The sequence below is a fragment of the Schistocerca serialis genome, chromosome 2 (assembly GCF_023864345.2).
Source record: "Schistocerca serialis cubense isolate TAMUIC-IGC-003099 chromosome 2, iqSchSeri2.2, whole genome shotgun sequence".
Classification (NCBI taxonomy): Eukaryota; Metazoa; Arthropoda; class Insecta; order Orthoptera; family Acrididae; genus Schistocerca; species Schistocerca serialis.
The window spans coordinates 601,261,389-601,286,081 of record NC_064639.1 but is presented as its reverse complement, the minus strand read 5'-3'; the positions used below and the strand labels follow the sequence as shown (position 1 = coordinate 601,286,081).

Below are 24,693 nucleotides of genomic sequence, written 5' to 3'. Positions count from 1 at the left end.
AACTTCCTGGCAGATTAAAACTGTGTGGCGGACCGAGACTCGAATTCGGGACCTTTTCCTTTCGCGGGCTTGGTAGGAGACGAGATACTGGCTGAAGTAAAGCTGTGAGGACGGGGCGTGAGTCGTGCTTGGTACAGCACTTGCCCACGAAAGGCGAAGATCCCAAGTTCGAGTCTCGGTCCGGCACTCAGTTTTAATAGTCAAGTAGTTAACACTGATATTTAATCTCAGTTCAATCGTAACACCCAAGGGGCCAGGCAAAACTGAAAGTCATGAAGGAGCCAGCAAAATGGTTCTGTCGTACCACCTAGTTACGAGCGCTTACCATTAAAGAAAAGTTATATCAGCTAAGGTCGTCCTAAGGTCATCTAAACTAAGTGTAGAAGAGAAGATTCAGAATGCCTAGCACTAGCAAGAGGAAAAGGTTCTGAAGAGAAAGACAAGAAACGTCGAGAGGTACTTAGAAAAATTCTTGGGTTAAGAAAAAGTGGCTATACTTACTGATAACCAGGAACAATACAAGACATTCGACAATGTCTGACGGTATATGAAGGCAATTGGTTAAATTTTTCGGGTACATGTTGGGAACGGAAGACAACAGACTCATAAATACCACCTTTATAACCATCCTCAACAAGGACATCAGAAAAGGAAACTTGAAGGAAAAAATTTATGACGTCACAATGGATCTGTAAGAAACTACACGATAGAAATGCCTTAGATACGAGTTATGTGTGTTTCAAGCAGTTCCCAGGACAAAGGAAAAAATGTAGCACCAAGGAGAGAATGAATAATTTGAGAGCATGAGGCGCTTTCCACGTGAGTCGTAGTAGACGAAACTGAGGTGAAGGACAGTAATCGGAAGCGGTGCAGGAACGAGCTTCATTAGTACTGTATTGTCACTGGAGCACTCAATACTACAGACTGCCGGGCCGCGGCAGGTAGCGCCTGCGAGCGGCTACCCGTAGCACGGGCAGAAGCTGCGGTGCGGCCGGCCTCTGCGCTCGCGCAGGCGTTTCCGCTGGCTGGCCGGCGACGCTGAACGCTCTGAAAATTCGCCGCTGCGTGCCGGAACAGCGGGAAGTGGAGTGTGTTAATTGGGGAGCGTGGACCCCTGACCCGCAACTCCTGCCGGCACCGGCACCGGTACCAGGCCCGTGGGACGGCCGCCCTGCCGATCAGGTCAGGTCTCCAGCCAATCCACGTTCGTATATCCTCAAGCGTTTGAGACGCTTAAAAATTACGTGGACTTGTAAGAGATCAGGAGGTTATCCACAGAATCGGTGAGGCAATGAATCTGTGGAAAACACTAACAAGAAGAGACTACACGATGACAGAATTGTATTAAGACATCAGGGAATCACTAACGTGGTATTAAAGGGAGCAGTAGAGGGTAAAAACTGTAGGGGAAAAGAGATTGGAATATATCCAACAAATAATTCAGAATTTTGGATGAAAATGCTTCTTTAAGATGAAGAGACTGGTACGGGAGAGGAAGTGGTGAGGCGCCGCATGGAACAAGTTAGAAGACTACTAATTCACAACGCACTCCGAAAATATTTTTCAAACAATTGTTTTCTTTTGTTATGTACCAATGAAGTGTCCCAGTGCTGTCTTTAGCAAACGGTTTTGAGTAATTCTTACGTTGAATGACATCTAGTCCTAGTGACAGTTTCGAGAGTGAATCAGTTTTTGAAAACACATTCGCCCAGAGCGACATGTCAGTTCGATTTCATACGTTCTGCACCGCTAGGTAGTAACTTCTCGAGAATGTCTAGTTTTCTTAGCACGTTCTTCTGTTTTCCTACTTGTTAACGGAGTCCACGACGATAGAATATTGCCGGCCGGAGTGGCCGTGCGCTTCTAGGCCCTACAGTCTGGAACCGAGCAACCGCTACGGTCGCAGGTTCGAATCCTGCCTCGGGCATGGATGTGTGTGATGTCCTTAGGTTGGTTAGGTTTCATTAGTTCTAAATTCTAGGCGACTAATGACCTCAGAAGTTAAGTCACTTAGTGCTCATTGCCATTTGAACCATTTTGAACAGAATATTAAAACTAAAATTATCAGCTTTCCAGAGAGGACAAACATAGAATCACAAACCCCAGAGGTTCTGTAATCTGCAGCTGCGTTAATGTTGCCCTAAAAACTTGAACACCACACACTGAATAGGCTCTAGACCTGTACCGACTAGCCCCCTGCGGCATGTAAAGCAGTACGAGGAGTGATCTATGATCGTGGGACATGTGATGAGCACGCCGGCAATACCTCCAGCCATTAGTGCCAGGAGATGAATACTGATGAGACCGGTACTTATTTACTCAAGCAGATCCCCATTTGGCCTCACAAGGGCTGAGTGTACCTCGTACCAGACGTCGCCACCTGGAGAAAAAAAAATCTCGGGTGATACCAGGAATCGAACCCAACTCCCGCCGCGCCGAAGGTGGGTACGCTAAACACGGCTACTGAAGCGGTCATAGTTGCTCTTTTACATGTAATTTCAACATATTCCCTAGTGTTTTTGTGGGTAATGTCGAGGGCGGATGTGATTGCTCCCAAACCATGTAGCACAATGCTTATGCCACTGGACATCCATTCTTTCATCGCGATATGGTTGTCACATGGATTCCGTGAGTCACCACACCTGAAAGCCATAATGAGCGCCAGGGACGGAAGACTTTATTCCCATGCAAAACGGGTTTATTAGTGATAGGACACTAGTTAAGATAGACAGGAAGGATAATGTAAGCAACCGTGAACTGTGGAAGGAACCATCCCATAATTCACATGAAAAAATTTGTAAACTGTCGCGTATTCTAAATCATACGGAATGAAATCTAAATTACGGTTATCACGTAGATATTAGAAGCCGAATAGTCATTCAGCCTAAGCAGTAACTGTGCCCGTGTTGTGTAGCGCCTTATTTAAATCACTGCACTCTTATTAGGGAGGAGGGATGTTCAAATCATCGTCCGGTTTCCCATGAATTCCATAAATCGCCCTTCGAAACGCCAGTGTGTGCTCTATCCTTATTGATCTCGTCGTCGGATAATTAATCCCCATATATAAATATAAAAACGTTAAGTCGTAAGCCATCATCAGAATCTGATGACGCATGATGGCTTAAGCTGAGGCCCGTTATGGTGTATAGTTTATAAAATTTAGAAAAAGAGCGCTCAAGACGAAACATTATTTTAAGTAAATTACATCGCTCGCTTTGGGATTGTAATCTGGATACTTAGGTGACTTGCAGCCAGAAATACTGGCCAGTCGTACCGCAATCTGCGACGCGGCCAATTCCGCCCTCTGCTATTATTGTTTGGTTGAGCATAAGCAGGAGTTAATGGAGATGGGGAGGAAGGAGGACACGGACGGAGCAGTTTAGGGCCGGCCAGGTGGTAAGCGGCCGCTGGCGGCGTGGCGGTGAGCCGGATGGCGGCAGGCAGCGCCCGCACGCGGATGCTCGCCGGAGAAAACCCGGTTATGGCGGGCTGCTCGCCCGGTTGATCCGGCCCCAAGTGGGGCGTCCCACATTCCGCCTTCTCACTGGGGCAGGCCTGCCAACGGCCGCCGGGATGTGCAGCGCCGCGCCGCGGCAATGACGCATGCAAATCGCGATCGCGCGCCGCGGGCGCTGCCGTGCGCCTCCGACATCGTTAACGCGGGCTCCAGGGTCCGCGGGTACGCCTTGGCGCTCCTACCGGGTTCCCAGAAAACTAGCACACCTCCGCCACTACATCTAGACCTTAATTACTGTACAGTGCACACGATAATTTTTATTGTCTCACGTTTTAAAGTTATCTTCTGTACCATCACACGATAGACCGTGGGAACAGTTACTGCTTATACGCATTTGCACTGTTTTTTATGTGTGATACAAAAAATTAACACCTAAAACTTTCCTTGCGAACTCTGATTTCTCATACTTTTCACCATGGCCAAATATCCTTACGTACCTGTGACTCAACAAAATATTTTATGGAACTTCCTGACACTAAAACTGTGTACCGAGCCGAGACTCGAACGCGGGACCTTTGCCTTCCCGAGTTCGAGTCTCAGTCCGGCAAACAGTTTAAACCTACCAGGAAGTTTCATATCAGCGCACACTCCGCTGCAGAGTGAAAATTTCATTCTGAAACTATTTTATATCTCGAGCAGATAGTTGGTGATTGTAATTTCGTGATAAGATCTCGCTGCAACGGAAAAGGCCTTTGTTTTGATGATTCCCAAGCTAACTCGGTTAATGTGGTACGCAAAGCAACAAAAGCAATCTTTTGTTCGTCTTCTCCAGAAGATTTTCTATGTGACTGAAACCTTTTTAATATGCGTGATTTATCCTGCAAGCGAAATTTAACGGAATGTCTAGAGTACCCATCTGAAGGACCTCACATAATGTTATTGTTCAGAGTCAGTCGCCACTTTTCGCCCACTTGCATATATATTGTGTAAATCATTTCGTAATTCGCTTTGATCTTCTGACGACCTTACTAGAAGGTAAACGACTCATCATCTGGAAACAGTCTAAGAGGGGATTGTTTCCTAAATCATCTATATATATTAAGATCAGTACTGGTCGTATAACACTCGAACCTAGTTCCTGAAATTTTCTAAGCAGGTCTTCTCACTATGTCAAAAGCCTGTCTAGACCAGTGCTTTGCAAGCTACCTTACAGAGTGTGGCAGGAACCAGTATTGGTATCACCACCATTTCTTTACTTTCCTCTCCGTTCGCTAACGTACGCCTGAAGGACGACTGTCAATAGGCCAATGTATAAGGGCTAGTTTCTCTGTTAAAAACTCGAGTGTAAGAACGTAATATGTTGTTCGACTCTTCTTACAACGTATACTCTCGAAATTTATAATAGTAAGCTTGTCGGTGATGGACACCACCTTTCTTGAAACATCTGTCACTGGAGTTCGACGAGCATCTCTGTAGCGCCCTCGCGTACATTGAATGAATCCCTCGCGAAACGTACCACTAGTATGTTTCAGGCTGAGGAAAAATATTCAAAAATTTCTCGAATGAGTCTTTCGTAAAGCATTTGTTTCGTGGATGAGCTACACTGTTCCAGTGGATTCAACCTTGGCATCTGCTTTTCCTAGAGCTAGTTCTTTTGTGAACATTCCGCTGCAGATCCTTGATGGCTATTACCAGATACTGCACCTTTGTTTCTTCTTTCAGTAACTTACCTTCAAAAGTCAGCCAGATTTATGAACAATTCCTCTACACTGTTTCGCAAGAACTGTGACCACTTGCTCATCCTTTCTTTGTCCTTCTTTAATCCAGCCTGATACGGTTCGCGTACGCTTGTGCAGTTTCCAATATGGCCGAATCCATAGTTTCCCCATGCGAACAACAGCTCGAATAATCCTCCCTGCCACATTTACTCCCAGATTCTTGAACTGCGTGACCAGATTCCAGCTCTGTCACGTAAACTGTGAATGGAACGCTTACATCACTAGTACGTTTCATAAATTGCAATTATGAACGAGGCCGTACTGAAAATTAACGCCTCCGAATTTTAATGTGAAAATAATAAATTTTATTAGCATTCTACATCTTCTAGGAACGTATGCTCTCGGAACTTCAACAGTAAAGCACACCCTGATGCACAACGCCCCTCTTGTAGCACCAAGACCTGAATGTATTCCACTTTTGATCTCCTTGGCGCATCCACGCCGACTAAGTGATCCTGTAAACGAAACACGCTGCTCTTGTTTGGATCTTCCTCTATCAGTTCTATCTGGTATACATCCTAAACTGATGAACAATATTCAGATTTTGTTGGATTTTATGAGCTATCTCCTTTTCTTTCTTGTGGATTCTTCCAATGGATGTCAGTCTATCACCTCTGTCTGACCTTCAATTAGCTTTCTGTGGTCAATTGCTAAATCACTTCACATGAAATATGAGGGAATGCTGTTGGTTGGGCTGATTTCTTCTCCCATTCTTGTGAATCGGAACTTACGCCACATCTATTACGATCTCATCGCCGACGGAAAATTGAACTCAAACTTTTCTATTTTTCCTTCAACTTCGATGACTTTACAACGGTCGGCCGCTGTGGTCGTGCGGTTCTAGGCACTTCAGTCCGGAAACACGCGTTTGCTACGGTCGTAGGTTCGAATCCTGCCTCGGGCATGGATGTGTGTGATGTCCTTAGGGTAGTTAGGTCTAGGGGACTGATAACCTCAGATGTTAAGTCCCATTGTGCTTAGAGCCATTTTTGACTTTACAACGCTTGGTATTAAGAGGAAGTTGTCATTATTATCCCCATTATTTGAAGACCTGGATGTATTTAACTTTTGATCGGAAAGCAATTATTCATAGCTGACCTGTCATCTGCTAAAAGATCCACAATGCAAATAATCTCCTCCGCCAAATGAATACACTCTCGTTAGCATACTCCGGTGTAGCATTAAAATATAGAAATTCTGCCTCCACTTGGTTACCTCTAGCTACGGTTTTTTAATAGGTAGATGAAAGAAGTAATGCTGAAGTTAGATAGGCTGTCGACGTCGACGTCGTAAGAGACTGGACACCAGCTCCGATGGAGGGGGTCGGTCGTAAGAGAGCGACCATCACTTTCTATGGAACCGCTGCATTCGCCTGTTGTAGTTTGGAGAAATCAGCATTTCTATTAGTACCCGACCTCTTAGCTATACGACTCGATGATGATCTGTCCCTCTACTTTCTTTTGACAATCAGACACACTTTACTAGAAGCATCGACAAAACATCCAGTTGATAGGTGCAGCATTGTGTGAATAGCTTGCACCATAATATTTCATGGTCGATTAACTATCCATAAGAAGTTTATGAGGTGGCCTGTAAACAAAAGCATGCCACGGTTGTGCAACACTAATTACAGTAGCAGTATATTCTAAGTGATAGTGCTTCTATTGTGACAACACCTAGCACAAACCTCAAACGTCCTAACTGCTCTCTCTTTAGGCCGCTTTTTGCCGGCAACGAGAAGAATGTAATAAGTATGTCAAGTTTTTGGGCCGTGTCTGTCTTCTCCGAAAATTATTTTATCCGAGCTGAGAGAGTATTATTTCCCTCAAATGTTACTGCGTGACCAGAAATTTCACAGGGGTTTCGAAATTCTTTGATTACTTGGTTAGCTACCGCAGTACGGAGAAATCGGGTTATCCTGCAGTTTGATCTAATCATTCAGTGCAAAAGATCCTTCGAAATATAAGCCAACAGTGGTGGTGAGAAGAAGTGCAACCGTTTGTCTACGTCACCGCCTTCACTTGCTATTTAGGTGTGGTACGTTCTTGCTGACTTTGAGGAGCAGGTCGCTAGAATCTTGTGTTAAAATCTTGTATAACAAGCTTATTTTAGAATAAAAGTCGGATCTATATCCAACACACGTTCTATTTTAGTTAAATGCTTCGAGAACAACAAAATAATTGCAGTTATCAAACTGCTGGCCGGTGTGGCCGAGCGGTTCTAGGCGCTTCAGTCTGGAACCGCGCGTCCGCTACGGTTGCATGTTCGAATCTTGCCTCGGGCATGGATGTGTGTGATGTCCATAGGTTAGTTAAGTTTAAGTAGTTCTAAGTTCTAGGGGACTGATGACCTCAGATGTTGTCCCATAGTGCTCAGAGCCATTTGAACCAAAGTTATCACACTATGCACGAACATATACCAGGAGAGAAACTGCCTTCCTCAGTGACAGATGTGTTCGGTTTGTGGCATTTATCACTCTCTGATGATGTCATATAAATTCGTCATAATAAGCGGAAGCCATCCCAGTGTCATATTGTGTCTACTTTTTTATTTGTTTTGCTGATGATTCTTCGTGCATTTAGCAATATTAATATTAAATTGTTAAACTGAAAATGTAATCGGAATTAAAATATGTTTCACAGCTGATACTAATATGTAAAGAAAAGAAATTGAAACATTTAACCTAACAGCAGCAATGAAAATTAAAGAGAAGGTAAAACAATGATGTTGCATAAAAACAAACCAACTTAGAAAAATAAAACCTAAGACGCAGATTTTTGTCCAATCACCTCGCCTATTACACGAATGTTCTGCAAAGACATCAGATCTCCTAATACGTCAACAGAGACTTTTTTCTTTTAGTGTTTAACGTCCCGTCGACAACAAGGTCTTTAGAGACGGAGCGCAAGCTCGGGTTAGGGAAGGATTGGGAAGGAAATCGGCCGTGCCCTTTCAAAGGAACCATCCCGGCATTTGCCTGAAACGGAAAACCTAAATCAGGATGGCTGGAGACGGGATTGAACCGTCGTCCTCCCGAATGCGAGTCCAGTGTGCTAACCATTGCGCCACCTCGCTCGGTAACAGAGACTTCACTATGGGGGTAGTCATTGTTCTACAACGACTGTTATTAACCGCCGGTATATTTCATCATAATCGGTTAAGTGTCCTATTGTCCTATGGTATGTAGTACTATTGATTACTTTTACTTTATACTGCCGTCAACATGTTTCTTAGTCTAGACACAGACAGTAAATTGCTCAGCCAGTCAGACTTCACGAGTGAGATACGGAGATTAATGAAAATTGTATTTGTTACATTACAGTGTCTCTTATTAAAGATCGGGCTTTGCGATCGTAGCTCGATGTGCTAACACAGGCATCAGCTTAGATGTGAGATGTGGCAGTGATAGGCAAGGGCGTCGAAGCTGCAAATTTAGCGAAGGGCGCTATACGGAGGCTCCACTGGCGTAACCCACTCTGATGTCCTTAGGTTAGTTAGGTTTAAGTAGTTCTAAGTTCTAGGGGACTGATGACCATAGATGTTAAGTCCCGTAGTGCTCAGAGCCATTTGAACCATTTAACCCACTCTGAACATCATTGCCACTTGTACCAATCTTATTGCTAATAATCTCACTTTCGCTGTTGCTGGTCTTAGAAGACGCAGCCAGATTGGTAGATATCCTCCATTACTATTACTCATTGTACAGGTGTTTAGAGTTTGCGCCAGCTAAGATACCTGTTAACCGCCAAAGATCTGGGTCTGTAAAATAGTACTGAGTGGACTGTCATGCATTATTCAAGAGCTTCCGGGTCGGTGCTACCTTGTTCGAATTTTCTGCAGAGTTGTACTTCGATCACATTCTTCAACAGCGAAAGCCATGGGCCTAATATAATAGTGAGAGAGCTGGTGTAATGAATGACTCTTTCACGCTGCAGCGGTGTGTGCGCAGCTGAAACTTCCTGGCAGATTAAAATTGTGTGCCAGACAGGGTTTCGACTTGGATCTGTACCAATCGCGATCTCTCCTCTAAGTTTTATTTCACTAATCGCGCTCACAGTTTCAGTTCGAAGGCCAGGTTCCATTACCGACTCCCAGTCCGATACATTGTTTTAATTTGCCAGGTTGCTTCGGACAGTGTAACGGCTAAGACCCTGAAATCGTATGTCGGAAGAGTGGCTTTAGATCACCTATCATTACCTTTTCACTATTTTCTTTACATATTCCAGACAAATCTCCTCCTCCGATAGGGCTAGGTCTCCATCTCTAATGACCTCGATTTTGACGTGACGTTAAATTGTAACCTTTTCCTCTCGTTTTTTCCAATACTCTACCGGTCGAGTCCTGTGTGAAAGACTACCGGTGGCGGAGGGATGACAACTCGTTACCGGCCGTAAACAAAGCGGCGACAAGTCGGTGTCGCTTTCAGTGAAGTGGGTTAAGCCGCAAGAAGCGGACGCGGCGTCACGGCGCGCTGCTAAGTGGCCCGCGGCTGTACAAAGCCTGCGCTGCCGACCCGCTTCCGCACAGCCCGGCACATACGGTACGTGCCGCTCGGAGAAAAACTCGCAGACCTCACAACCGGGACACGCGATCGTTAAGAGTGAAATCATACCATCTGTGCCGCAAAAGGGACTAAAGCAGTCTTCACCGCCAAGTGAGAAAGAGCGGTTGGAGTTTAAAGGTGCGTAGTTGTCGAAATCCTCTCCGACGGAGCACTACTTGGAATTAGATTGGAATGGCGAAGGAGTTCGACCCTTGCTTGCTTAAACAACAGTATCGGTATTCTTCTGAAGTGATGAGAGGACACTGCGGAAAATTTTTAGTCAGGATATCCATATGTGAGTTCGACGCTACAATTCCGGAATGCAAGTCCGGAATCTTAACCACTGCGCCACCTCTCTTTACGTCCATTAGAAGGTTACTTAGCAAGATGCCGTGGTGGAGAGACACTGAACTCACATTCGGGACGACGGCTGTTCAGATCTACTCCCGGCCACCCGGATTTATGTGTTCAATGGCTCCCCTAAAATCGTTTAGTACAAAACGCAAAGTGGTTCGTTTGAGAATCAAGCGGTCGGTTTCCTTCCCCTCATTCCGAGCTCCTGCTCCGTGTCCAGTAACGTCCCTGTCGGCTGTTTATAAAAGCAGTTCTAGTGCAACAAGATAAAGGTTACTCGATTAACTCAGCGTTCATGCTAGAACTAAAGAAGTGGTGCAGACATTTGCCACATAACCCAAAATCTTACGTTATAGTCCCCTGCGATCTTCAACTGAATAATGTCACTAACTCTGGGGCCTGATGGCGAATGAGAAGGCTGATTACGGAAGGGAGGGGTGAGTAAAATATCCAGTGTAATAGAGAGCGCTTACAGAGGCCATTTCAAAGTCTTTGCATCAAACGTGTAGGGGTGATATCACGTCAAGGCGGATACTTTTTGTCAGATATAAAATGTTTGCCGAAGCTAGTGTCGTTTTATTGAATTCCCTGGTCCTGGGGCGACACGATTTCGCCGGACTACCGGGGTCTACTAACCAGGTGTGCCACATTTGCATACTGCCTACCCCAGTAAACTGATAGCATGATTTTCAACAGGAAAACCTTAAGAATGAGAGTCTGTAGACTGAGAGAGATACTTTAGAACCTGGCGTAGCCCCTTTCACGTGCAGCAGATGACTGTATTATAGGCAACACACATTGCATACGAACGCCGCAGAGTGCCTAAGCCCTGCCGCCTCTCAGGGGCATTACCAATCACAGGACGCCTAACTCTCCAGGATGAGTCAGCGAGCATTTTGCCTCTAACAAAAGTCGTTTCCCATGACGTTATCTATCATTCTTGCACATTTGATACAAAGATTCTGAAACACAACATAAGCACTGAGGTTCAGTACTCCAAACAGTCATGATAACACTCACAAACTACATCTTGTACAATTCTTTCCCATCTGTACAAACTTCTGCAACTCATTCGAGGCATAACCAGCTTAATTTTCTGTGGGCAGTTCTTTGTAATTCAGTTCCAAATCGTCCTTTTTTCTTTTCATTTAATTCCTAGTCTGGGAAGCGTCCCTCTCAATTCCTCATTATCATTCGTTTCTTTTCTTGTGTGTCATTTCTACGGCATGTGTAAAAAGTTATTTAGTTACCTAAGCTTAATTTTAAATATTTCGTGTAATTACATTGATGAGCTGAAACATTATGACCACTTGCTTAATAGCGCGTCTGTTCACCACTGGAACGCAATATGGAAGTGATTGTGCGTGGAATGGATTCGTCTGTCATTGGTAGGGTTCCCGCGATACGTGGCATCAAATGCGTACGCACAAGTCATGCAGTTCCTGCATGCGGTAACAAGTAACGCTATTCAGCCTACCAGGCAAAACGTTTCCATTGATTTATGATGCATCTAGATGTTCCCGTGCCCGCTATAGTATTAACTGATGACGTCGTTGGGACAACATGAGAAGACATTCGCATCATCTACTGCAGTGTCCCGTGTTCAACAATGTGCGCTCAGTGATGTGCTACGAAACATTCGTTCTTGCCCAGCAGTAACCTCTGCCATCAGATGTGCCACGTATCGCCCCGCTTCACACTGCTGCCAAATATCCGATCTCTACGTTCTGTGATGAGGCGTGGACATCGAACACTTTGTCACCTGCTGCACGCGAACAGCCAACGAACCTCACCTACGAGGTGCTCATAACTAGACACCAAGCCGTAACTGTCTGCCCTTGGTCAAAGGTTTGAACCGTCGCTAGAATAATTCCTCATTCGTCTCTGCGCCGCTTAGACTTCTGTTTTCCTAAACGCTTCCAGGTGCCATTCAATCCCACGTTGGGCAGTGGTCACAATATTCTGGCTCGTCAGTGTGTGTTGTATTTCATAACGTTTTTTTTTTTTTACTTGTTTGAATATATTTTGTTTGATCCATTAACAACTGCCCGTTTTTTCCGTGTCGTCAACTTCTAAATCTTTCAGAATACTTCTTGATCTTGCTGTATACTTAGTGCTTTTTTCCTGTTTTGTAAATGCTGCAGCTTCTTGGCATTCGGAACATTCCAGGATATGCCGTTAATTAAGGAAGTGGGATTTTTCCAGCAGCTACAATGAGTTCGCTACTTGCGAATTAATATCAAATTCCGAATTTCTCACGCAACCGTACTAAAGATTTAAAACCTCAAAAGATCTTCATCAACGTAGTAGTAGTATGGCGACATTTTAGTGAACAAGTGGAAAACCGCAATATCTTCTGCCGCCAGAAATAGTATGTACCAAGATCTAGTGTTCATGCAGTCATTACATTGAGCAGGAACTCGCTCAAAGTGTTAATATCGCGTGAGGGCAAAGGATACAGATCGCATGTACCAGCCTTTAATACAGTATCAGCAGTCGGTCCATCAACGAGGAAAAGAACTACTAGAGTTATTCACTCCAGAAAGGAAAAAGAAAGTCTAAATGAGCAAAATTTTATATTTTCCGCAAAGACACAGCAGTTGCTGAATAATTCTGAGAGAACGAAATAGAACAGTTGCGGCAAAGCAACATAGCTGCATTACTGAATGAATGGCCTATAAAAAAGAAATTAGCCTCTTCTTTTGCAGCTTCTGAAGATATTTCATCTTTAAAAAACCACAAACACTGAACAAATGCTCGTCTATACACTCCAAAAGGTGTGAGAGTTAACGTGTTAGTCGCTGGAAGTAATAGATTCAAATCACACCAATATTCTGATTTTTGTACTCTGTGGACTGTTAAGTGACCTAAGACAACTACTGGGAAGGTATTTAAAACGAAAACGGACGGTTTATTTACCAATCATAGTTTAAATTCGAGATTGTGCCCATTATCTAATACAACTATCAAAGGGAGGTAACCGAAATCTTGCTTCATTTCCTTACCTCTTACGAAATGGCTGACGGCGTTTGTTTACGAGGTGAAACCACGCTGGCATCCGTCTCTTGGGCAGCGTAATGCCTTAGAGTTTTCGACGATGCAAAGGAAAAGGAGTGGCTCTTTCTCCATTTCAGGGCGAGAAATGTAGCGGAGATATTTTGATGCAGGGTCTTCTGTAATACAATAGGTAGAGCTGGCCGAGTTTTGACTCATTGTAGAATCGGGCGCTTTTCACCCGAACAGCAGGCGAGCTGCTGCTGGGGCGGAGGGTGTCTCATCTGGGAACTTTTGAGAGGGGCATCACAGCTACACAACTAAGGGAAACCATCGAAATCCTTGGGTACAACGAGGGATTGAAAGTATTTTTTATTTTGGAAATCACTTTCCACAGAAACACTTCGTTTTTATTTTAAGTATCCATCTTTCGTTCTTTGCGACTAGTGTCGGAATCGCAGCTCCATTCTTACGCAATCTCTCCTGCCATCAACAAAGCCATAATGTCAGAGCCGTATATGCAATTTTAATTTGACTGCGACCTGTGGTGATCAAGCACGCTAGCTTGTAGCTTCGTGGATTGCAAAAAGACCTGTCTGAGAATGGATATCCCACCCATAAACGAGTCGAAAAGAACGAAAGTTTAACAAATAAAAACAAAGTAACAGAGTAACATTGATGACTTTCTCAGCGAGTGTAGTGTAGCCGTGCCGCTGCCGAGAAGGTTGAAGGAGATCCGCCGAGTAGTGTGATGGGCAGGATGACTGGAATTCTGATGTGAAGAAGCTGCGCTCTCTTTTCTTTCCTCACTTCCTCCCTTCTTGTCAAACTGTCGCTCTGCCAGTGCGGCCCCGCCGGCGCGCCACTAATGCGACACACGCCTACCTTCTTGCCGACAGGTGGAGCAGCAGGGGCGGCAGCAGCCACTGCGATGCGAGAGGCCCCCCGCGGCCAGACAACGTCTTCACGAGCCCCGCAGCCGTCCGCCGAGCGCTACTCCGCAGCGACCGGCCTTCGCCCACAAGTTCCTCCTCCACCGGCAGCCTCTCACCTCCCATAATGTGGACAGGACGCGGACCTGGGTCTTGACGAACTTACTTCGCGCGAACTCTACTGTGTTCGAGACTCTCCCTGCCGCCATAGCGAAGGAGGCAGTGAGTTCGGAGCCGGACTCGGGCAACGCGGCAGACCGTTCGTGTCGTGTTCCGGCCGGGAGCGCAGTGCAGTGCGGTAGAGTGAAGACAGCGCTGAGCGCGCCGCGCGAGGAAGTAGCGTGGCGACGCCCGCGGAGCTCGGCGCGCCGGCAGCCCCACCGTCCCCCCTGGATCCCCCGTGGCTGTGCCCACAGAGGGCCGCGCTCCACCAGCACCAGCCGCAGCGGCAGCGGCAGCAGTCTCCGCCTCAGGTGGTGGTCGGCAGCAGCAAGCGCAGCGCCGCCACGCCGACGCCGACGCCCCCGCCGACGCTGCCTGCCGGTAGCGCGAGCATGAAGTTCTCCGGCGGAGACGCCGAGATCCTGGGCGGTGGCGACACGCTGCTGCTGTCCGCGTGCGGCTGGGCTGGTGGGGCCGCGCCCGTCGTCGACCACTTCCTGCTCGACAACAAGCTGGACGCGGCGGCGGCGGGGGCGGGCTCCGATCACGACGACTCGTCCGCCAAGGCGACCATGGACGCCCTCGACAGCCTGCTGCAGGCGTCGCCGCCCTCGTCTGCCGGGGGCCAGCCGGGGGGCGCCACGTCCCCCGGCAGCTTCGCGGAGCTCAAGCCCCTGCCGCCCTTCACCGGTTACACGGGACACCTCAGCATCAACGGCATCTCGGGACACCACTTCCACGCAATAGCTGCCGGGCCCTCCTCTCCCCAGAGCCCGCAGCTCCCCGAGGCGAACAACAACAACGCGCACGCCACCAACCACAACACGGCGACTAGTTTCAAGCAGCAGCAGCAGCAACAGCAGCAGCACCCGCACCAGCAACAAACGCAATCGCAGCAGCAGGTGCAGCCCGGTGGACGGCCTACGAGCAGTTCCGGAGTGACGGGTGCGACGCTGTACTACACCGTGAGTACGACGGCCGACCAACCGGTCGTCTCATCCTCGACGGCGTCCGTCGGGGGTGTGGTCAACATCAAGGAGGAATTCATCGACTACTCGAGCCTGATGGGTGGCCCGGATATCGAAGACATCGCGGCGCTGATCGGCTCTGCCATCGCGGACACGACGGTGCCCAGTACCGTGGCGGAAGGGCTGGCCGCAGTCGCGGCGGCGGCTGCGGCGAGCGCGACCAGCGGGCAGGCGCACGGCCAGGCCACCCCCGACGACACTGCCGGCTCGCGGGAGAGCTGGATGGAGTTCGACGCGTGGATCGACACCGCCTGCTCCGGAGAAGCCAAGCCCGTCATCTCGGCCGAGTCGCTGCAGGAGTTTGTGGCCGCTGCTGCTGCGCAGCAACACCAGCAGCAGCAGCAACAGCAACAACAGCAGCAGCAGCAACAACATCAGCAGCAGCAGCAGCAGCAACAACAACAACAACAACATCACCAGCAGCAACAGCAGCAGCAACAGTCGCAGTTCGAAGGCAGCTCGGCGTTGCAGAGCCTGCTGAGCTGCCAGTACCAGTCGTCGGCGGCCATGCTGCAGCACATGCTCAAGAGGGACACGTCAGCTGCGGCCGCCTCTGTCGGTTACCATATGCCGCTCCTACAGAATCGGTTGCAGAATGGACCACCCAACGGCAGCGTCAAGGTAATGCACATATGAAAGTTAAAAGCATGTTTCGTTTACGTTTATCTCTTTTGCTACCTCCGTTTAATATCAGATTTCTAATCCAAAGATTGCGAATTCGATTGAAAGGTAATGACAGGGCTTAACAAGATTTGTATAGCAGGTGTCCCAAAAGTCACCGCCAAACATTAGGGACAGGTTCCTTACAACAAAACAAGAAAAAATATCTAGTAAACAAGGGCACACCTTAAGGCGTATGAGCACTTGTTTATCTTCGACACTATGAAACGCATCCCTTCTGATGCAAGCTCTTTGCATTTCATTTCTTGGAAGGCGTTGGTATTGACCAAAACAAGCAAAAATTTCGAGTAAACATGGGCTTTAAAATGCATACCTTAAGACCTATAAGCGCTTGTTCAGTTGAAGAGATGAATTTCACACTAACGAAGATGATGTTTCAAATGGCTCTAAGCACTATGGGACTTAACATCTGAGTTCATCAGTCCCCTAGACTTAGAACTACTTAAACCTAACTAACCTAAGGACATCACACACATCCACGCCCGAGGCAGGATTCGAACCTGCGACCGTAGCAGCAGCGCGGTTCTGGACTGCAGCGCCCAGAACCGTCCGGCCACAACGGCCGGCAGCGAAGATGAACAAGTGCTCATAAGTCTTAAAGTATGAATTTCAGTCGCCATGTTCACTAGACATCTTTTTTTATTATTTTGGTCAATTCATCCTCCTCCCAAATTATGGAAACCAAACATCGTGCCAGTAGAAGAGATTTGTTTCATATTACCGAAGATGAATAAGTCCTCATACCTCTTCATGATGGATTTTAGAGCCCATGTTTGGTAGACTTTTGTACTCATTTCTGTACAAGGAACCTGTACCTAAAGTTTGTTGGGCTTTTTTGGAACAGTCTGCATCTCAGAAATGCCTCGATTCGGACGCCACGTAAACATGTAGGTTGTGGTAGAGACGAGGAAAGTGTGAACGTATTATCTCCAACAGGACTATGACTACAGATACTATCATCGTACTGTCTTCTTCTATCTCCTTCCTGGTCGAAGTTGTCCATTTTGTCATCAACCGTTTTAACTATAATTTGACAGACACCCCCCCCCCCCCCCCCCCCCCCAGTTTCTCCAAAATGATCGTCATACTCGTAGCTGAATGGGTAAGCGTCAGCTTGCGGGGTTGAGCCCTCAGTCGCTTCAAGGGTTTTGTGTTACATCTTCTGCCACCTCTTGCAGTGACATTATAAAGTGATAAATGTCTAGAGCCATCGCTATTCAGAGTCCGCATTACAAGACTCTTGGTATTTCTACAACAGGTTGGTTATGTCAGTCCAAGCGTCGAAGTAAGGACAATACCACCTGCAGGAAGATCATGCCTAATAAAGTACTGTGGATTTCAGCCCAACCTTGGCAGACAGCTTCATGTATGAAATGTTTATTTTCAGGATCTTCTAAGAAATAACCTAAACCTTGTGCAACCAACGCTGTAAGTTTCTCCAAACGTTTACGTTACTGGCAACGAAATTTCCGTTACTTCCACCAGTACCACATCCACGCCGTCTAACTGCACATGGTTCAGACAGCGTTCCTGTAGAACGTTCATATGATCATGAGTTTGCAGTGGCTTCAAAAATGGTTAATGCCACAGAAAATAAATCTTAGAAAAATTCAAAAAAGCACCTGGTTGCGTATTGTACCCACATAAATCACCAATTTCAATCACCGTTGCAGCTCTCCATCCATAAAGGGTATAATGAGTTTAGTGTCTGTCTCTCTGTCAAATAGGACAAATCTGCGTTTATATATTCATTCAGTTGTGTATGTTTCTGGCTCGCAAACGTCTCCCAAAACTTCAAAATAATATTGTATATCACAGAGTGCTACGCCAAACTGTAAGCTCAGTAATCCAAGGGAACCGCTATCCGATGTTGTCGACGTGAAAATTGGTTGTAGTTTCAGATTTCCTTCCTTTCTCTTTTAGTACGAAGTTTGACGTCTCTACTCAATTTAGTGGGCGTATGGCTGCAAATTTTTCATCCTATATTTTTTCGTCGCTCTTAGTTTTATTTACCCTCTTAGCTATATTTAATCCAGCGCTGTACTGGCGTTGTCCAACCAATATTACACATCTCTCGAGAAAGTAGTGATATTTGTTGCATCCCAAGAGTGCCAGTATGTACTCCTTTGGAGTTACTTTTCTGTTTTGCTCGAAACGGAACTGGTTATTGTTGTAAGGTTTTCATTGTGAGCGGCTAATCACTACGGTCACACGGGAGGTGTTTCAGTCATTTATTTAGCGTACTTGTGATTTAAGATGGCTTGTGTCACACAGTTTATCGAAGCTGTTTTTGATTATGGCAACTTCGAATGTGCTGAAGACTTCTGGGACAAACTCAAGCCATAAGATGTCTTCAAGCTAGACGTTAAGTAGAGGGCGGTTTGCTGTTGGAGCTGTTTGCGAACCTCGGGCATCACCACTCTTCGTTTAGCTGTTGTCGGTGAAGGCTCTTCTCGAGCAGATGGAAGATTGCTCAATTTCCTGCCTGTGCTGTTAGCAGCACTCCAGCTCAGATTCGGAGCCGTTATACGGGTAGAGGCCTTTGGGGACAATGTGCCGTTGGTGGTAGATAGTAGTAACAGAAGTGGGTCGCACCCACACGGGAACTACGGCCCCAGTGACACAGTGACTGACACTACATCAGTGGCTTGCGCTATATATAGGTTTGGTGGCAGGTGTTATGTAGAGCAGGAAACCCAATGGAGGGCTCAAAAAGAAGACTGTCACTAGCCAGAAATTATTATTACCACTAATATGCAAGCGTTTCAGATAATAAAATTCACTAACTATTTTATAAATTGTAATACCAAGATAGCTAAATCGTGCAAAGAGTAGGCACACGACAATTGACAATTAAATAAAATTTTGTAAATCTGTACTTTTGAACATTCTAAATGTTGCAGTCAGAGATGCTAAATGTAGTCCGACGCGTTTGTGATTTCAAGACTCTAAAAGCGATTTCAGCGACGTGCTTACTGTCAGTCTGTCCTGCAACACACGGACTCGGACATCGACACAAAGAGATCCACACTCGTTTGAGTGCTCCAGTGTCGAACGAACGCTGTGTGCAAAGCTATAGCGTTTGACCTGCCACGTCGACAATATGACGATCATACCGTAAATTTGCTCAAGTGGTGTAGTTAACCAACTGCACGTCGCTGTGTATGCACAGCTTCAGTCTATTGGTCCTACAGAAGCATGGCTGAAATATAAGAAAGCCCTACGATGGCAGCAAATCGATCATTCTGCCTCATTCTAATTCACTCACATTACGAAATAGCATGGCTTGTCGTAGACGACGGATACTGGTTCTTGCTGTCAGGCTTCCACAATGTTTGACGACTCTTCACTATATTGGGCCGTAAAATTGTAGCTCCACTGGTCGTTTGATCATCTTGTTGCAACAGCATTTTAGACCTACAAGAAAATTGTTACAAATCGTCCGAACGTTTTTATTTGTTTTGAATTAAAAGGCAATTTGTTCTTTTTAAACAATAAGATGAATCTAGCTGACTGCTTTGCTTGTTAAATCGTTTACATTTAGATTTGTTCATAATAACACTCGTGTTACAAGTAAGCAGAAAAAATAATGCATATTTCCCAGTAAATCAGAAGTATACTTTCAAAGACGGCCAAGTTCTTCAATTGCCGGCCGTTGAGGCCGAGCGGTTCTAGGCGCTTCAGTCCGGAACCGCGCGACTGCTACGTTCGCAGGTTCGAATCCTGCCTCGGGCATGGATGTGTGTGATGTCCTTAGGTTAGTTAGGTTTAAGTAGTTCTATGTTCTAGGGGACTGATGACCTCAGATTTTAAGTCCCATAATGCTCAGAGCCATTTGAACCAAGTGCTTCAATTTTTACAGGCTAAACAATAAACTAGTGCACCTGCTTTGGTCTCAGTCTGAAGACTAGATGACTTTCATTAGTTAGACTGATACAGATGTGTTCCACAATACGTCTTCGAATTTTTTAAATAAATAGTTTCCGGACCTGGCAGCCCATGAAAGTAGCTGCTGCTCCTGGAACCCATTTTAAATAACTTTTGTGCGGTTTTGAAACATGTATATAATATGTACATATCACGTCTTTCTAAGAGAGATCGTTTTGCTAGATTGTTCAACGATAAAAAAATAATCTCAAATATTCCCAGGCAACTTCCTTGACGGAAGTGATAATCCCTAATTTTCGAGTATGCAGCCGAGTAATGTCATTCTCATGATGTTATGATATACTCCGTCTTCTTCAGGTTTACCGAGTGCTGATCTCGATTACGTTAAACACAGGAATTTCTCTGATGATAACAGGACACTGAGGAGTGACCTACTAGGTAGAAAAATTTGGTCATTCAACTTCGAACTCAAGAAGATGAAGAAATTGATAAAATATCACAATACAATAGGAACAGAAAATTTTAATTAACAGGGACAAACAACCTAAAAAATGTAGTTATTTTTCTCTAACGTGAGAAGTGAATAGCGGGCAACTAAAGTGAATTAAGATCGTCTCTTCAGGTATTACAAAAAAGTTTATTACTAAAAACAAATTTTTATTACGGTTCGCGTGCCAAACGTTAGTGTTGCTTCGTACTGAGCGACGGGTTTCGGGAAGAAGGGATATAGTCGGATGGCCTAAGTGAGAGAGATCTTGACCTGACTATGTTGTTAAAATGTCCTTATTACAAAAGATATGCCGCACAGGTTTACCCGAGCAGTCTAAGGCGCTGCAGTCATGGACTGTGCGGCTGGTCCCGGCGGAGGTTCGAGTCCTCCCTCGGGCGTGGGCGCGTGTGTTTGTCCTTAGGATAATTTAGGTTAAGTAGTGTGTAAGCTTCGGGACTGATGACCTTAGCAGTTACGTCCCATAAGATTTCACACACATTTGAACAAAAGGTATGACTTGGGATAAATAATGAAATAACGACCACTGTGTTTTACGACGTCTGACTTTATTCAGAAAACAGTATCAATTCCTGATATGTTTGCTCTAAAAGAAGAAGAGATCAAGTCTTTACACAGAAACTGTAACTGATTAGCACCGTTCCGTCTACTTAAAATGAAACTGTCAGTACCCACGACAGGGCACTCTTAAGTCCCTAGCTAAATTACTAAGATTTCATCAACTATGCTGCAACTACTGCAATAACTCTGCTTAGCCCTGCCTGGGTACCGTTTTCGGCAGCCTATGCTGATACAGCTATCAGCGTCCTAATCTGACTGCAATATACTTCTCGGAGCGTCGTGTTTCCGAGTTTATTCAGTTTTCCCCTTCGCCGCCGCCAATTTATGACATACCATGTTGTCGAAGGGCCCTGTCCATCACATTTGCTCAAATTTTGCATTATTCTTCGGAGACTGAGCGGAGGGAAGGAGGTGTCTGTCGCTAAATCATGTCTTAGACCTGATATAGGCTCTTCATGGTGCACAGGAACCCCATCCAAAGGCTCGCTCCCATTATCCCTCTCTTACCCTCGCTCCTTATCTGCAATTACATCATCGTTATTTTAACAGCTACAGTGCTATCGCCATATACCACCGTTGCTACCCTGGCGCCTCTGGTCAGTATTTTTCCTCACGGCATTTGGGAACCACTGATATTTATGCGAGGGGCTTTCAGTAAGCAATGCAACACACTTTTTATCTGTAAGCAGGTTATTTTTAGTCAGTATTCCAATACACCATATTATTCACCGCTCTTTTGGCTACATAACCATATTTTTCAACGTAATCTCCGTTCCATGCAACGGCTTTACGTCACCTTACTGGGAAGGCTTGTGTGCCCGCATGGCACCGCTCTCCTGATCGACGTCGAAGCCAAACGTCTTACTGCATCAGTAACTTCCCCATCATCTTGCCAATATCAGCTTCGTAACGCGCAACTAATTCGACACAGATGGCCCTTCATCGTCCTTAATTGTCTTCTGCCAGGCGCCGAGTAGCCAAGCGGGCACACACCTTTGAGCACCCCAACTGGTGGACAGTGTCTCAGCACTACCAACAGCGACGGCCAGTTGAGCAGCGAGATGTTCGATTGCGATCCGTCGATCACCTCGAATGAGAGTGTCCGGACGTTCAAACATTGCAACAGCCACAGCGGCGTCTGGCCAGCCGGCACAGGTTTGCGCGACCTTGTTGTGCTGATGGCAGGTGCCTCGCCCGCCCGCCGTTGACAGTGCTATTGTTCACTGTCCGATCTCCGTAGATATTTTGCAAGAGCCTATGCACATCTGCAGTGCTCTGATTTTCCGCCAAAAGAACTCAATAGCAGCTCTCTGCTTGGAAACCAGTTCCGTTACAGACACCATTTTGAGGACACCACCGATCAAACTCCATAAAACTGTAGGGGCAGATGCGGGAATACTGTACGATATCCCATGACAAATTGCGCTTTTTTCCAACCAAAACTGGTCAAGAAAAAAGAGTGTTGCATTGCTTATGGAACACCCGTCGTAAGTGCTATCGCGAAGCGCGTCCGTCGCTACTCTGGCGCCTCTGGTCAGTATTTTTCCCCGCAGCATTTAGGTTCCTGTAACATTTTATATACCGGGTAATCAAAAAGACAGTATAAATCTGAAAACTTAATAAACCACGGAATAATGTAGATAGAGTGGTAAAAATTGACACACATGCTTGGAATGACATGGGGTTTTATTAGAACAAAAAAAAAAAAAAAAACACCCCATATTGCTAGACGCGTGAAAGATCTTTTGCGCGCTTCGTTTGGTGATGATCGTGTGCTCAGCCGCCACTTTCGTCATGCTTGGCCTCCCAGGTCCCCAGACCTCAGTCCGTGCAATTATTGGCTTTGGGTTTACCTGAAGTCTCAAGTGTATCGTCAACGACCGACATCTCTAGGGATGCTGAAAGACAACATCGGACGCCAATGCTTCACCATAACTCCGGACATGCTTTACAGTGCTGTTCACAACATTATTTCTCGACAACAGCTATTGTTGAGGAATGATGGTCGACGTATTTAGCATTTCCTATAAAGAACATCATCTTTGCTTTGTCATACTTTGTTATGCTAATTATTGCTATTCTGATCAGATGAAGCGCCATCTGTCGGACATTTTTTGAACGCTTGTAATTTTTTTGGTTCTAATAAAACCCCATGTCATTCCAAGCATGTGTGTCAATTTGTACCTCTCTATCTACATTATTTCCTGTTTTATTGAAATTTCAAATTTGTACTGGCTTTTTGATCACCCGGTATCTCTCGTCTCCTAACTTTCTCTTTGTTATGTTTCCCGTGGATACTACAGGGCAAAGTCGATTTCCTTCCATACGTACTCTAGTCCCAGTAGGCCTACGTGCTCGGTCTCTGATTGTCTCGTCGTTGACAGCTCGTTACGTTGTACGGGGACCCTTATCTTAGCGTGCACGTGTTTGCAGGCGGAGACGTACCTGGAAGCGCCGTCGTCCAGCACCCAGTACCTGGCGCACACTACCACGGGCAGCCCGCCTGGCGTGGTGTCCACCACGGACACGGCACTGCTCATCAACGGCAGCAGGTACGGTGGGGGCGGCGCAATGGGGGTGGCGCGGCCCGCGCCGGGCCCGGGCTCCGCGTCGGCGGCGGCTGCGGCGGCGGCGGCTGCGGCGGCGCGCATCGGCTTCGCATCCCACCTGCCCCCGCGGCCTCTCAAGACGGCGCCGTCGCCCGACCTGCTGGTCAACGGCGGCAGCCTCGACAGCCTGGCGGGCGCCGTCTTCCCGCACACCACCACCGCCACCACGACGACGCCGGCGCCCTCCAAGAGCAAGAGCCGCAACCGGTCGCGCAGCAAGCAGCAGTGCGGCGTGGGCGCGCCCGGCGCCGCCGCCGCCGGCGTCGTCTACTCGGGCGACCCCGCGGCCGCCGCCGTGCTCGGCAAGGAGAAACCCGTTCACCGCTGCAGCATCTGCAACCGCGGCTTCCTCAACAAGTCCAACATCAAGGTGCACCTGCGGACGCACACGGGCGAGAAGCCCTTCAGGTGCGACGTCTGCGGCAAGGCGTTCCGCCAGAAGGCGCATCTCATCAAGCACCAGCAGATCCACAAGCGCGTCGGCCGCGATTGACAGCTCGGGGGCGTGGCCGGCGCGGACAGGCTGCTGGCGGCGCTGGTGGCGCGCCGCGCGGCAGAGGAGCGAACCTCCGTGCTCGCGAACCTAACACTCGGCCGCCGGCTCTAAAGCCAGTGTCGGCCAAACGCTGTGATTCCCTGACACTCCGTAGAAAGTTACGCGGTTATCTTCCCCGTCGAGACAATCCTACCACTAGGTGACAACTCATTAGAAACAAACGAACAGTGGCGTGATTTGCCAGCCAGTGCTAAACTGTGGGGTTCGTCTCCATCCCAATTGACTGCATCGCAAACAGATCCGCGTGCATCGTTGTGACGCATAACTTTCTACCGTGTAAGTGTAAGAGCAGCCGATCGATCTCGTACGTGCGGAGAGCAGTACACTACGTAAAACGGAACAGAAGTAAAAAAGGTATACTGTAGATTTAAATGTGTAAATGGCTGTAAATGCAAGGAAATAAGTTTCTATTTTGTGACAAGTCTCATAAATAAATGTGCAATTCTGAGATGAACTACCTGTGCAAGTTGAGCGCAGTAGGTGATAATGAAGTGTAGATAAAGAGTGAAAAGTGTAATTATAATGTATTTATAGCTGCAAATTAAAAGTAGCGTAACAGTTTCAAACTGCTTTTGAGAGTCGTTAAACTCATTTTCCTGTGCAGATTACTCAAATTGTTAAAGACATATTTCTTACGAACAT

At 46.6% G+C, this 24,693-nt stretch overlaps 2 protein-coding genes across 2 annotated transcripts in view; both read left to right on the top strand.

Annotated features, from left to right (window-relative positions):
• The window catches only part of LOC126456272 (uncharacterized), an 87,716-nt gene extending 73,111 nt beyond the window's left edge, over positions 1 to 14,605 (top strand). Inside the window, exons 3-4 of the mRNA XM_050092024.1 lie at positions 9,662 to 9,916; positions 14,475 to 14,605. Of these exons, the coding sequence (XP_049947981.1) occupies positions 9,662 to 9,916; positions 14,475 to 14,605 (386 nt within the window). The remainder of the gene's footprint in view (positions 1 to 9,661; positions 9,917 to 14,474) is intronic.
• A 7-nt stretch (positions 14,606 to 14,612) lies between these two features.
• Positions 14,613 to 24,477, top strand: LOC126456271 (ichor). The gene is made up of 6 exons (XM_050092023.1): positions 14,613 to 15,070; positions 15,149 to 15,377; positions 15,432 to 15,554; positions 15,672 to 15,869; positions 23,320 to 23,517; positions 23,575 to 24,477. The coding sequence occupies exons 1-6, from the start codon at positions 14,613 to 14,615 to the stop codon at positions 23,986 to 23,988; spliced, it is 1,620 nt and encodes a 539-aa protein (XP_049947980.1). The 3' UTR covers positions 23,989 to 24,477.
• The last annotated feature ends 216 nt before the right edge of the window (positions 24,478 to 24,693 follow it).

Coding starts and splice junctions, on each gene's coding strand:
- LOC126456271 (XM_050092023.1), top strand. CDS start 14,613: ATGAAGTTCTCCGGCGGAGACGCCGAGATCCTGGGCGGTGGCGACACG. Junction 15,378..15,431: donor CCGTGGCGGAAGGGCTGGCC/GCAGTCGCGGCG, acceptor GCGCACGGCCAG/GCCACCCCCGACGACACTGC. Junction 15,555..15,671: donor AGTCGCTGCAGGAGTTTGTG/GCCGCTGCTGCT, acceptor CATCACCAGCAG/CAACAGCAGCAGCAACAGTC.